General features: G+C 42.9%; 2 protein-coding genes and 1 pseudogene across 3 annotated transcripts; all 3 read left to right on the plus strand.

Moving 5' to 3' along the window:
• Positions 1 to 3,998: 3,998 nt before the first annotated feature.
• On the plus strand, positions 3,999 to 5,414 carry LOC310860036 (E3 ubiquitin-protein ligase TRIM35-like; the record flags this gene model as incomplete). The annotated part of the gene is made up of 1 exon (XM_083766798.1): positions 3,999 to 5,414. One exon carries the CDS (start codon positions 3,999 to 4,001, stop codon positions 5,412 to 5,414), a length of 1,416 nt encoding a protein of 471 aa, XP_083622924.1.
• A 2,259-nt stretch (positions 5,415 to 7,673) lies between these two features.
• Positions 7,674 to 9,086, plus strand: LOC310860037 (E3 ubiquitin-protein ligase TRIM35-like; the record flags this gene model as incomplete). Its single annotated transcript, XM_083766799.1, has 1 exon — positions 7,674 to 9,086. One exon carries the CDS (start codon positions 7,674 to 7,676, stop codon positions 9,084 to 9,086), a length of 1,413 nt encoding a protein of 470 aa, XP_083622925.1.
• A 1,924-nt stretch (positions 9,087 to 11,010) lies between these two features.
• On the plus strand, positions 11,011 to 12,412 carry LOC310860038 (E3 ubiquitin-protein ligase TRIM35-like; annotated as a pseudogene). The gene has a single exon. The product of its transcript is annotated as an E3 ubiquitin-protein ligase TRIM35-like (transcript).
• Positions 12,413 to 14,829: the final 2,417 nt, after the last annotated feature.

A 14,829-nucleotide genomic window follows, 5' to 3' on the forward strand; every position in this document is an offset into this window, starting at 1 on the left:
AAATGGGTTACAAAATCGTGGGATAAAAAATATATATATATATAAATAAATAAAAAAGTGGTGTAATGTTCATTCCACTATGAATGGTTTACTGCTCCCCGATTGGGCGTGAACATTCCTATCGTCACACTAGACTCCACTAAGTGGTAACAGACGCTGTCAATAAGGTTGCTCCGTCAGCACAAAATACATACAAATAAAGCAGAGTGTTACAAACAACGTAATGTGTTATGGCTGGTAGACGGTGTTGACGTGTTATGATGGTGAAATAAATGGGAGTTATTCTGCATTTCTTCACAGTGTGCTTCACAGATAGCAGACATTATTATTTTTTTGGAAGATTTGTTAAATGGTAAATGGTGCATTTATATAGCACCTTTATCCAAGGCGCTTTTACATAGACTGTGCATTACATTCACACACCTTTACATACTGTAGATTGTGCATTACATTCACCCATTCACACACAGATCCACACACCTTTACATAGATTGTGCATTACATTCACCCATTCACACACCTTTACATAGATTGTGCATTACATTCACCCATTCACACACACATTCACACACCTTTACATAGATTGTGCATTACATTCACCCATTCACACACACACATTCATACACCGATGGCGGCGGAAACCATGCAAGGCACCAACCTGCACATCAGGAGCAATTAGGGGTTCAGAGTCTTGCTCAAGGACACTTCGACACCAACTCTGGGGGAGCCCACAGGGATCGAACCGGGAACCTTGCGGTTGCCATCCGGCCACTCTACCGCTGAACCAACGCCGCCCCTGATTTAGGCTTTTCTGCCTTTATCAATAGATACAAGTGAAGACAGACAGGAAAGAGGGAGAGAGAGAGGGAGAGACATGCAGCAAAGGTCATCATGAACGGGACTCGAACACGCGACACACTGTCAGGCCATGGAAACTTGAATTAATGGATATATATTTATTGTTTTTTTAGTTGTATTCCTAAACCAATAATTTGAGCAGACTCATTCCGTGTCTCCATAGGGAACAATTTACAATTTAGGCATCTTAATCCAGAGCGACTTACATTAGGCAAGAACAAAAAGCATGGGAATACATCACCACTGCTGGTCATCAAATTATTGATGGGGGGGTGAACTATCCATTTAATTAAGAAACACACAAAAATGAAACATATTCTAAACCTACTGTGGACACAAGTGGCACAGTATAGGCTGGGTAAACCCCTCCCCCTCGCCAGATTTGTCATTCTTCATTCTTTCAAATGGGACGAGGGGTTTACCAAACCAAGGCTATAGTGACACAGCTCCAGCTGTGTCAAACAGGTGTTTAAATATGAACAGTGAAACCTATACAGTAATAGAAGCGTGTGCATTAGGGGTGGACTGGCCACAGGACGGATACTGTACCAGGCATATGCCATGGTGGTGGGTTGGCCCTCTGGTGGGTCGGTCTGGGCCAAATGTTGATTGATTGCTTTATTTGTCATTGAGCATAGAATGGGTGAGGGGTATTGACAGAGAGGGATGGGGGGGGGGGGGGATGGAGACAACATCTGTAAATGATAGTTATCTGTTGGTCGTGTATCATTTATGTTGTACTGTAAATGTGGGCATGTATTTCAAGTATTTGTAATATGGGCCTCGACCCGAGTATCAGCGCTGGTTGTTCTGCTTGGGCCAAATAAATTCTGCGAAAATGTTGTTGTCCCAGTCCAGCCCTGTGTGTGCATATACACAGCTCCCCATCTCACAATGTATATCTGGTGCAATGGCAGCGACCTTAGTTGAAACCACGGATGTATAAAAAGACAAAATAACCCACTTTAACAGTCATGGATTCAAATCTTCTATTTAATGCAAACCTCAATAAAACAGATAATTGATGGTAGCCTATTCTCTTTGTTTCATGCCCCTTTTCTTTGGAAGCCTGCAGTGGCAGTTTGTGTTATTTTAGATTCTTTTAGCATTGGCTATTCAAAAATAGCCAAATATACAAGTTCACAGCACGTCACTTTGTGTCGCGCTGCAACTTTGTACATCTGCTATTTTGCATTTCCGTGGGTCCCCTGGAACATGCAACGCGTTTAAACCTAAACACCATGTGTGTAATAATAAAATGCCAAATGTTTATTAATGGTCATAAAATACAGTAGAACACGAGTTCACTCAAACACCTCACGAGAACACCTAGTGTTCAAATTCTAAACGCCTATATGACTGACTTTGATTGTAAAAACTAAACACGTTTATGTGTTTAAAAAGTGTTACAGGCGATTAAACATGTTCTTCTGTTTATAATTTAAACACTGTTACACGTTTAAAAAGTGTTACAAATGTGTTTAAAACAGTTTACAACCTAAACGCTTGGGTTTAGTGTGTACTAGCTACTACTGCTAGAAGGAATTTGTAGAGTCCGCCTCGGGTCCTGGTGGGTTAAAACAAAGCTATTTTTTTTGTAAATAATGCATCTTTAATCTTTTGTTTGACTTTTGCCCTCGTCGAAAAAATGCAAACAATTATGATAATTACAGTACGTGGCAACGAGGGACAGACTCGCCCTGCAGGAATAAAAGGAATAATTATGACGAAATGCTTCTCAACAAAGTGTGCCTGTCAGGTCACGTACGTTAAATAAAATATCTGCCAACAATGTGCACTTACAGTAGAGACTACGCTGAACCATGGGGTTCATCTGGATTTACATAAAGAACTACAGTATTCAATGAATTATCCCATTCTGGGCGGGAACCCCTTTTGGTGTTTTAAAGCATTATGTTCTAGGCCTACTTTAGCTATTGAAAAATAGCAGACCTACAAGCTACGAGCTTGTAGGTCTGCTATTTCTGAAAAATCGTGAAAATATCTTTGAATGTATATTATTACAGAGTGAACATTTTAACTCAAATCTTTGCTTCTGGGGGGGGGGGGGGGGGTCCCTGCATGGAACTACATATTTTCAGATGAGGGGGCGGATTACATTTAATTGTGGGGGTTCTAGAACCACTAATACAGAAATATATATATATATATATGATTTTAGTCGACTAAACGTATTTGGCATTGAAATTTGATTCATACCAGTTGTGTGCTGAAAGTAGCAGATCTACAAGCTCAAAACACTGACACGCTGTGAGCTTGTATAGATCTTTCAAGGGCCCATATAGATTATAGATTAGGCCTCTGCAAACATAAGTGACACATGGCATTAATGATCAGCATCATTTATCTTATATTAAACATAAGTGACACATGGCATTAATGATCAGCATCATTTATCTTATATTAAACATAAGTGACACATGGCATTAATGATCAGCATCATTTATCTTATATTAAACATAAGTGACACATGGCATTAATGATCAGCATAATTTATCATAGCCTTTCCCCCATGCATCCAAATGGAAAATAAAAATAAAATAAAGCAGGTGACCTGTATACTGTATAGTGTATGCTGTCTCTGTTGTCCAGCTTGTAAAACAAGGGTTAATGATTGACGGTGCACATTGTAACGCACTTTGAAAGGGCATATTCCAATTGTACACACTGTGTGTGTGTGTGTGTGTGTGTGTGTGTGTGTGTGTGTGTGTGTGTGTGTGTGTGCGCGCGCGTGTGTGGTTCCGCCTCTCTTGTCAGACTAATCTCAGACGATAAGATTCACCTTCAGATCAAACACACACTTCCAGTGCGAGAGAAAAGACTCTCTTTCCATTCACAGGAGGGAATACTGACCCAAACCACAACCTGCTGAATACTGACCCAGACCACTGGAACAACCTGCTGAATACTGACCCAGACCACTGGAACAACCTGCTGAATACTGACCCAGACCACTGGAACAACCTGCTGCTGAATCGACTTTAACAAATATCTGACTGGACTTTAACTACAACCACGATTCACAGTGAAATTAGACTCCAGGGAACATTGTTTATATACTGTAGGGACCGGCTAATTTCCTGGCTTGAGTGTTCGTATAGCTTCACTCAAAAGACAAAATGGCTTCCAAGGTGTCTTTCTCGGAAGAGGACTTTTCCTGTCCCGTGTGTCACGACATCTTTAAACATCCCGTTCTCCTGTCGTGCAGCCACAGCTTCTGCAAAGACTGCCTGCAGGAATGGTGGCGAGAGAAGGAAATAAAGGAGTGTCCCGTTTGTAAGAAGAGACAGTCAATCGATATTCCCTTAAACCTGGCTCTGAAGAACCTGTGTGAGACCTTCGTACAGGAGAGACAGCAGAGAGCGTCAACGGGGTCAGAGGTCGAGGGTCTCTGCGGTCTGCACGCTGAGAAACTCAAACTGTTCTGTCTGGGATGTCACGAGGCAGTGTGCGTCGTGTGTCGAGATTCTAAAAAACACGCCAACCACCGCTTCAGTCCCATCGATGAAGCCGCTCTGGATCACAAGGAGAAGGTCCAGAAATCACTGAAGCCTTTACGGAAGAAGCTGGAGGTCTTCAATAAAGTGAAAACAAACTGTGACCTAACAGCAGAACACCTCAAGGTCCAGGCCCGACACACAGAGACGCAGATGAAGGACCAGTTTAAGAAGATGCATCAGTTTCTACACGATGAAGAGGAGGCCAGGATCGCTGAACTGAGGGAGGAAGAGCGGCAGAAGAGCCAGAGGATGAAGGAGAAGATGGAGGCTCTGAACAGAGACATATCAACCGTTTCAAACAACATCAGAGCCACAGAGGAGCAGCTGAAAGCAGAACCCGTCTCGTTCCTGCAGAAATACAAGACCACGATGCAGAGAGTCCAGCTCACACTGCGGGTGCGGAACCCACAGCCGGTCTCGGGAGCACTGATAGACGTGGTCAAACACCTGGGAAACCTGACCTACAGAGTCTGGAACAAGATGAAGGACATCGTCTCCTACACTCCGGTCATCCTGGACCCCAACAGCGCCCATCCAATATGCACCCTGTCTGATGATCTGACCAGCGTGAGACGTGGAGAGAGACGGCTGCTTCCTGACAACACAGAGAGGTTTGACCACTATGTCATGGTCCTGGGTTCTGAGGGCTTTAGCTCAGGGACTCACAGCTGGGATGTCGAGGTTGGAGACAATACACTCTGGCAACTGGGTGTGTTAGCAGATTCTTACCAAAGGAAGGGAAACCGAGGGGGGCAAAGGAGCGGAATACAACTTCTTGAAGGTAAATACATAGCATTCTCGGACACACTAGATTCTCTAGGCACTGTTCTCACACTGAAGCAGAAACCTCAGAGGATCAGAGTCCAGCTGGACTGGAACAGAGGAAGGCTGTCGTTCTCTGATCCTGATACCAACACACACATACACACCCTCACACACACCTTCACTGAAACACTGTTTCCATTCATTTGGACTGGTCAGCCCAACATGCCTCTTAGGATGTTACCGGGAAAGGTCAGTGTAACTGTGGAATAACGTAGTTACAGGTGATGATTATAATGATGATGACGACGATAAACTATCAACACCGGTAATATTAATCAATTGATGGCTACAGAGGGGCGCTAGCCCGTCCAATGCATGGGCTTTCCAAAATTATGTCATAGACCGGCAAAGTCTATGGACTTTTAATGTTTGTTTAGGGCAGTAAAGGATGATGTACTGTAAGACATCTGGCTGATATAAATACTGTCCTCACTGTGTCCCTCATTTTTACTATAAATTAAAACTAGAATGACATTTGATACTTTTACTGTTGTACATTATTTATCATAAAATATAGAATCACCAATTCTCTTATTAATTATTGTATTATTTAGTGTGTAAACTGTGTATTGATGCATATTTACCTTTGATTTCTGTTGAAATTATAGATCTGAAAGATCTATAAATCTATCTATCTTATTTTAAAATCAAATAAACATCTATATACCACACAACGTTGGTGTTCAGTTACATGATATATATTGGTTCCTCGTTTAAGATATTAAAAGTTATGATGTTTTATATGACGTTGATCACAACGCCAGTACGTTAAATATTACACATGTTTTATAGTCTATTTCTGCCTGAGGTTTCTTTCTTCCTCTTCTACCCTGGATTTGAACCCTGCATGTCCTGCACTGTCCAAGCGCTGACATTTCTTTACCATTGAGCTAATAGAGCCTGTCTGCTCGCTCAGGGGATACATTGGATCTTCTTCAGGTCAGAATGTGTGTCAGACACTGTGTCTATAGTGAGACGTGACCTTTGACATGATGATCTAAATGTCTGAATGGAAGAGCACGGATATAAAATGCAACCATCCCATTGGCACATGTTACAGTATTACGTTTAACCCATTCTGGGCGGGAACCCCTTTTGGTGTTTTAAGCATTATGTTAAACTTCAGGTATTGAAAAATAGCAGATCTACAAGCTTGTAGGTCTGCTATTTTTGAAAAATCGTGAAAATATCTTTGAATGTATATTATTACAGAGTGAACATTTTAACTCAAATCTTTGCTTCTGGGGGGGGGGGGGGGGGGGGTCCCTGCATGGAACTACATATTTTCAGATGAGGGGGATTACATTACGATAATCCGATTACATTTAATTGTGGGGGTTCTTGACATGAAATATTGAGAACCACTGATACAGAAATATATATATATATATATGATTTTAGTCGACTAAAACGTATTTGGCATTGAAATTTGATTCATACCAGTTGTGTGCTGAAAGTAGCAGATCTACAAGCTCAAAACACTGACACGCTGTGAGCTTGTATAGATCTTTCGAGGGCCCATATAAATGATAGATTAGGCCATTGACCCCCAAACATAACTGACACATGGCATTAATGATCAGCATAATTTATCATAGCCTTTCCCCCCATGCATCCAAATGGAAAATAAAAATAAAATAAAGCAGGTGACTTGTACAGTATATGCTGTCTCTGTTGTACTGCTTGTAAAACAAGGGTTAATGATAGACGGTGCACATTGTAAAGCACTTTGAAAGGGCAAATTCCAATTGTACACAGTGTGTGTGTGTGTGTGTGTGTGTGTGTGTGTGTGTGTGTGTGTGTGTGTGTGTGTGTGTGTGTGTGTGTGTGTGGTGTGTGTGTGTGTGTGTGTGTGTGGTTCCGCCTCTCTTGTCAGACTAATCTCAGACGATAAGATTCACCTTCAGATCAAACACACACTTCCAGTGCGAGCGGACATAAGACTGTCTTTCCATTCACAGAGAGGAGGCAATACTGACCCAGACCAAAACCTGCTGAATACTGACCCAGACCAAAACCTGCTGAATACTGACCCAGACCACTGGAACAACCTGCTGAATACTGACCCAGACCACTGGAACAACCTGCTGAATACTGACCCAGACCACTGGAAAAACCTGCTGAATACTGACCCAGACCACTGGAACAACCTGCTGAATACTGACCCAGACCACTGGAACAACCTGCTGAATATTGACCCAGACCACTGGAACAACCTGCTGAATACTGACCCAGACCACTGGAACAACCTGCTGAATACTGACCCAGACCACTGGAACAACCTGCTGAATACTGACCCAGACCACTGGAACAACCTGCTGCTGAATCGACTTTAACAACAGCTGACTGGACTTTAACTACAACCACGATTCACAGTGAAATTAGACTCCAGGGAACATTGTTTGTATACTGTAGGGACTGGCTGATTTCCTGGCTTGAGTGTTCGTATAGCTTCACTCAAAAGACAAAATGGCTTCCAAGGTGTCTTTCTCGGAAGAGGATTTTTCCTGTCCCGTGTGTCACGACATCTTTAAACATCCCGTTCTCCTGTCGTGCAGCCACAGCTTCTGCAAAGACTGCCTGCAGGAATGGTGGCGAGAGAAGGAAATAAAGGAGTGTCCCGTTTATAAGAAGAGACAGTCAATCGATATTCCCTTAAACCTGGCTCTGAAGAACCTGTGTGAGACCTTCGTACAGGAGAGACAGCAGAGAGCGTCAACGGGGTCTGAGGTCGAGGGTCTCTGCGGTCTGCACGCTGAGAAACTCAAACTGTTCTGTCTGGGATGTCACGAGGCAGTGTGCGTCGTGTGTCGAGATTCTAAAAAACACGCCAACCACCGCTTCAGTCCCATCGATGAAGCCGCTCTGGATCACAAGGAGAAGGTCCAGAATTCACTGAAGCCTTTACGGAAGAAGCTGGAGGTCTTCAATAAAGTGAAAACAAACTGTGACCTAACAGCAGAACACCTCAAGGTCCAGGCCCGACACACAGAGACGCAGATGAAGGACCAGTTTAAGAAGATGCATCAGTTTCTACATGATGAAGAGCAGGCCAGGATCGCTGAACTGAGGGAGGAAGAGCAGCAGAAGAGTCAGAGGATGAAGGAGAAGATGGAGGCTCTGAACAGAGACATATCAACCGTTTCAAACAACATCAGAGCCACAGAGGAGCAGCTGAAAGCAGAACCCGTCTCGTTCCTGCAGAACTACAAGACCACGATGCAAAGAGTCCAGCTCACACTGCGGGTGCGGAACCCACAGCCGGTCTCGGGAGCACTGATAGACGTGGTCAAACACCTGGGAAACCTGACCCACAGAGTCTGGAACAAGATGAAGGACATCGTCTCCTACACTCCGGTCATCCTGGACCCCAACAGCGCCCATCCAGACTACACCCTGTCTGATGATCTGACCAGCGTGAGATATGGAGAGGAACGGCTGCTTCCTGACAACACAGAGAGGTTTAACGACCATGCCTTTGTCCTGGGTTCTGAGGGCTTTAGCTCAGGGACTCACAGCTGGGATGTCGAGGTTGGAGACAATACATTCTGGCAACTGGGTGTGTTAGCAGATTCTTACCAAAGGAAGGGAAACCGAGGGGGGCAAAGGAGCGGAATACAACTTTATGAAGGTACATACGTAGCATTCTCCAGACCACTAGGGTCAGCCACTGGTCTCACACTGAAGCAGAAACCTCAGAGGATCAGATTCCAGCTGGACTGGAACAGAGGAAGGCTGTCGTTCTCTGATCCTGATACCAACACACACATACACACCCTCACACACACCTTCACTGAAACACTGTTTCCATTAATTTTGACTCTTCAGCCCAACATGCCTCTTAGGATGTTACCGGGGAAGGTCAGTGTAACTGTGGAATAGCGTAGTTACAGTGATGATGATGATGATGATTATAATGATAATGATTATAATGATGATGACGACGATAAACTATCAACACTGTTAATATTAATCAATCGAGGCGCTGCCCATCCAATGCGTGGGCTTTCCAAAATTATGTCATAGACTGGCAAAGTCTATGGACTTTTAATGTTTGTTCAGGGCAGTAAATGATGATGTATACTGTAAGACATCTGGCTGATATAAATACTGCCCCTCACTTCACATGAGTGTGATTTTTACTATGAATTAAAACTAGAAAGACATTTATGATACTTTTACTGTCAACTCTGTGGATCACCAATTATCTTATTAATTATTGTTTTATTTAGTGTGTAAACTGTGTATTGATGCATATTTACCTTTGATTTCTGTTGAAGTTATAGATCTGAAAGATCTATAAATCTATCTATCTTATTTTAAAATCAAATAAACATCTATATACCACACAACGTTGGTGTTCAGTTACATGATATATATTGGTTCCTCGTTTAAGAGATTAAAAGTTATGATGTTTTATATGACGTTGATCACAACGCCAGTACGTTAAATATTACACATGTTTTATAGTCTATTTCTGCCTGAGGTTTCTTTCTTCCTCTTCTACCCTGGATTTGAACCCTGCATGTCCTGCACTGTCCAAGCGCTGACATTTCTTTACCATTGAGCTAATAGAGCCTGTGTGCTCACTCAGGGGATAAATTGGATCTTCTTCAGGTCAGAATGTGTGTCAGACACTGTCTATAGTGAGACATGACCTTTGACATGATGATCTAAATGTCTGAATGGAAGAGCACGGATATAAAATGCAACCATCCCATTTACAGTATTAAGTTTAACACATTCTGGGCGGGAACCCCTTTTGGTGTTTTAAGCATTATGTTAAACTTCAGGTATTGAAAAATAGCAGATCTACAAGCTTGTAGGTCTGCTATTTTTGAAAAATCGTGAAAATATCTTTGAATGTATATTATTACAGAGTGAACATTTTAACTCAAATCTTTGCTTCTGGGGGGGGGGGGGGGGGTCCCTGCATGGAACTACATATTTTCAGATGAGGGGGATTACATTACGATAATCGGATTACATTTAATTGTGGGGGTTCTTGACATGAAATATTGAGAACCACTGATACAGAAATATATATATATGATTTTAGTCGACTAAAACGTATTTGGCATTGAAATTTGATTTATACTCCGTTGTGTGCTGAAAGTAGCAGATCTACAAGCTCAAAACACTGACACGCTGTGAGCTTGTATAGATCTTTCAAGGGCCCATATAAATGATAGATTAGGCCATTGACCCCCAAACATAACTGACACATGGCATTAATGATCAGCATCATTTACCGTAGCCTTTCCCCCCCATGCGTCCAAAATGTAAAATTTAAATAAAATAAAGCAGGTGACTTGTACAGTATATGCTGTCTCTGTTGTACTGCTTGTAAAACAAGGGTTAATGATTGACGGTGCACATTGTAAAGCACTTTGAAAGGGCAAATTCCAATTGTACACACTGTGTGTGTGTGTGTGTGTGTGTGTGTGTGTGTGTGTGTGTGTGTGTGTGTGTGTGTGTGTGTGTGTGTGTGGTTCCGCCTCTCTTGTCAGACTAATCTCAGACGATAAGATTCACCTTCAGATCAAACACACACTTCCAGTGCGAGAGAAAAGACTCTCTTTCCATTCACAGGAGGGAATACTGACCCAAACCACAACCTGCTGAATACTGACCCAGACCACTGGAACAACCTGCTGCTGAATCGACTTTAACAAACATCTGACTGGACTTTAACTACAACCACGATTCACAGTGAAATTAGACTCCAGGGAACATTGTTTATATACTGTAGGGACCGGCTAATTTCCTGGCTTGAGTGTTCGTATAGCTTCACTCAAAAGACAAAATGGCTTCCAAGGTGTCTTTCTCGGAAGAGGACTTTTCCTGTCCCGTGTGTCACGACATCTTTAAACATCCCGTTCTCCTGTCGTGTAGCCACAGCTTCTGCAAAGACTGCCTGCAGGAATGGTGGCGAGAGAAGGAAATAAAGGAGTGTCCCGTTTGTAAGAAGAGACAGTCAATCGATATTCCCTTAAACCTGGCTCTGAAGAACCTGTGTGAGACCTTCATACAGGAGAGACAGCAGAGAGCGTCAACGGGGTCTGAGGTCGAGGGTCTCTGCGGTCTGCACGCTGAGAAACTCAAACTGTTCTGTCTGGGATGTCACGAGGCAGTGTGCGTCGTGTGTCGAGATTCTAAAAAACACGCCAACCACCGCTTCAGTCCCATCGATGAAGCCGCTCTGGATCACAAGGAGAAGGTCCAGAAATCACTGAAGCCTTTACGGAAGAAGCTGGAGGTCTTCAATAAAGTGAAAACAAACTGTGACCTAACAGCAGAACACCTCAAGGTCCAGGCCCGACACACAGAGACGCAGATGAAGGACCAGTTTAAGAAGATGCATCAGTTTCTACACGATGAAGAGGAGGCCAGGATCGCTGAACTGAGGGAGGAAGAGCGGCAGAAGAGCCAGAGGATGAAGATGAAGATGGAGGCTCTGAACAGAGACATATCAACCGTTTCAAACAACATCAGAGCCACAGAGGAGCAGCTGAAAGCAGAACCCGTCTCGTTCCTGCAGAACTACAAGACCACGATGCAGAGAGTCCAGCTCACACCGCCCGACCCACAGCCGGTCGCGGGACCACTGATAGACGTGGCCAAACACCTGGGCAACCTGACCTACAGAGTCTGGAACAAGATGAAGGACATCGTCTCCTACACTCCGGTCATCCTGGACCCCAACACGGCCCAACCAGAATACACCCTGTCTGATGATCTGACCAGCGTGAGATATGGAGAGGAACGGCTGCTTCCTGGCAACACAGAGAGGTTTGTCTACCAGGAACTTGTCCTGGGTTCTGAGGGCTTTAGCTCAGGGACTCACAGCTGGGATGTCGAGGTTGGAGACAATACAGAATGGCAATTGGGTGTGTTAGCAGATTCTTACCTTCCTACTTACTTAAGGAAGGGAGACGGAGGGGGGAAAGACAGCGGAATACAACTTTCTGAAGGTAGATACGTAGCATTCTCGGGACCCTCTCTAGTCACCTATCTCCCACTGAGCAGAAACCTCAGAGGATCAGAGTCCAGCTGACTGGAACAGAGGAAGGCTGTCGTTCTCTGATCCTGATACCAACACACACATACACACCCTCACACACACCTTCACTGAAACACTGTTTCCATTCATTTGGACTGGTCAGCCCAACATGCCTCTTAGATGTTACCGGGAAAGGTCAGTGTAACTGTGGAATAACGTAGTTACAGGTGATGATTATGATGATGATTTGATGATGATGATGATTATAATGATGATGACGACGATAAACTATCAACACTGTTAATATTAATCAATCGAGGCGCTGCCCATCCAATGCGTGGGCTTTCCAAAATTATGTCATAGACTGGCAAAGTCTATGGACTTTTAATGTTTGTTTAGGGCAGTAAAGGATGAGGTATACTGTAAGACATCTGGCTGATATAAATACTGTCCTCGCTGTGTCCCTCATTTTTACTATAAATTAAAACTAGAATGACATTTATGATACTTTTACTGTTGTACATTATTTATCATAAAATATAGAATCACCATTCTCTATTAATTATTGTATTATTTAGTGTGTAAACTGTATTGATGCATATTTACCTTTGATTTCTGTTGAAATTATAGATCTGAAATATCTATAAATCTATCTATCTTATTTTAAAATCAAATAAACATCTATATACACACAACGTTGGTGTTCAGTTACATGATCACATTATATATTGGTCCCTCATTTAAGAGATTAAAAGTTATGATGTTTTATATGACGTTGATCACAACGCCAGTACGTAAATATTACAATTTTTTATTTTATAGTAGGTTTCTTCCACTTAAAGCTGCACTACGTAACTATCCTCCTCTTCTACCCTGGATTTGAACCCCGGTGTCCTGCACTGTCCAAGCGCTGACATTTCTTTACCATTGAGCCAATAGAGCCTGTGTGCTCGCTCAGGGGATACATTGGATCTTCTTCAGGTCAGCATTTGTGTCAGACACTGTGTCTATAGTGAGACATGACCTTTGACATGACCTTTGACATGACGATCTAAATGTCTGAATGGAAGAGCAGGGATATAAAATGTAGCCTCGACACCCAGGCTTTCATTTCGTCTGCGCGAAAGATGAAAGCCTGGAAAAAGCCGTGGGCTGAACCAGTCTAAAAGTGGGAGTCAACCCTTCCGGGTGGGCGTCGCTCTAAATTATGTGACGTAGCGCTGCACTAGGGGGGAGAGGAGGGGCCGGGGGTGACGGACAGATCGATGAGATCCAATCAGGGTGCGCGCATTTCTGAGGCGCGACCCGCCCCTCTAGACCAGAAATGTCTCTGCTTAGGTCAGGCTATATAAAATGCAACCATCCCATTGGCACATGTTACAGTATTACGTTTAACCCATTCTGGGCGGGAACCCCTTTTGGTGTTTTAAGCATTATGTTAAACTTCAGGTATTGAAAAATAGCAGATCTACAAGCTTGTAGGTCTGCTATTTTTGAAAAATGGTGAAAATGTGTTGCAAACCTTTGAATATATATTCTTTCACAGTAAAAAAAAAAACTAACATCTTTGCCTCTGGGGGGTCCCTGGAACAACATATTTCAAGATGGGGGTCGGCAGCCAATTACATGTATTTTTGGGGTCCAATTACATGTATTTTTGGGGTCCAATTACATGTATTTTTGGGGTCCAATTACATGATTCTTGGGGTCCAATTACATGTATTTTTGGGGTCCAATACATGTATTTTTGGGGTCCTTAACATGAAAGTGGTTGAGCACCATGCAGTGACACATGGACTTTCACAAAACTGTCAGGATTTAGCAGACATGTACAGAATCGTCCTCAGGTCTAAATATATACACACTAAACCCAAGCGTTTAGGTTATAAACTGTTTTAAACACATATTTGTAACACTTTTAAACGTTAGTTTTTACAATCAAAGTCAGTGGCATTTTATGATTACACACTGGTGTTTAGGTTTAAACGCGTCACATGTTCCACGGATTTACAGTGTACTCTACTATACAGATTTGACAGAATTACACTTTATTCAGTAAAAAAAATATATATACAGTTAATATGTGCGTGTGTGTGTGTTTGTGTGTGTGTGTGTGTTAGGTTGCGCACATGGTGGTGACAAAAACAACCTGCTGTTATCGTGCTCAGACGCACCCAGCCACCCACACACACATAGCTCCGTAAGGGAGTGGTTGTTAATGATTGATAAATATGGATCACATCTCTGAGCTGCCAGACAGATTTGATCCCCTGCCGGTCATTATGACTCCTATCAGATTACTAGCCATAAATGTGTTTATTATATTATGTCATCATGACTGTAATAATATATAGATGGGAGTCTCTGCTCTATACCGAGGACAAAGTGCATAGATATCAATAATCAATATCAGTAGAAGATTACTCAGATATCTCTGATAGGAGCTCACGGTTGACAACTCTCACTCTTTTGCTGTGAGACATTACAGTACATAACCTCTCTGTGTCACTCTGTCACACTCCCTGCGGTTAGGATTCCGTCTTAACCCATTCTGACCTGAGATCAGATTCATACGAGGTTTCCACTGGGACACACACTGGTCTGATTACCCATTCTGACCTG

This window comes from Protomyctophum parallelum, assembly GCF_964188405.1.
Source record: "Protomyctophum parallelum genome assembly, chromosome: 6".
In the NCBI taxonomy this organism is placed as follows: Eukaryota; Metazoa; Chordata; class Actinopteri; order Myctophiformes; family Myctophidae; genus Protomyctophum; species Protomyctophum parallelum.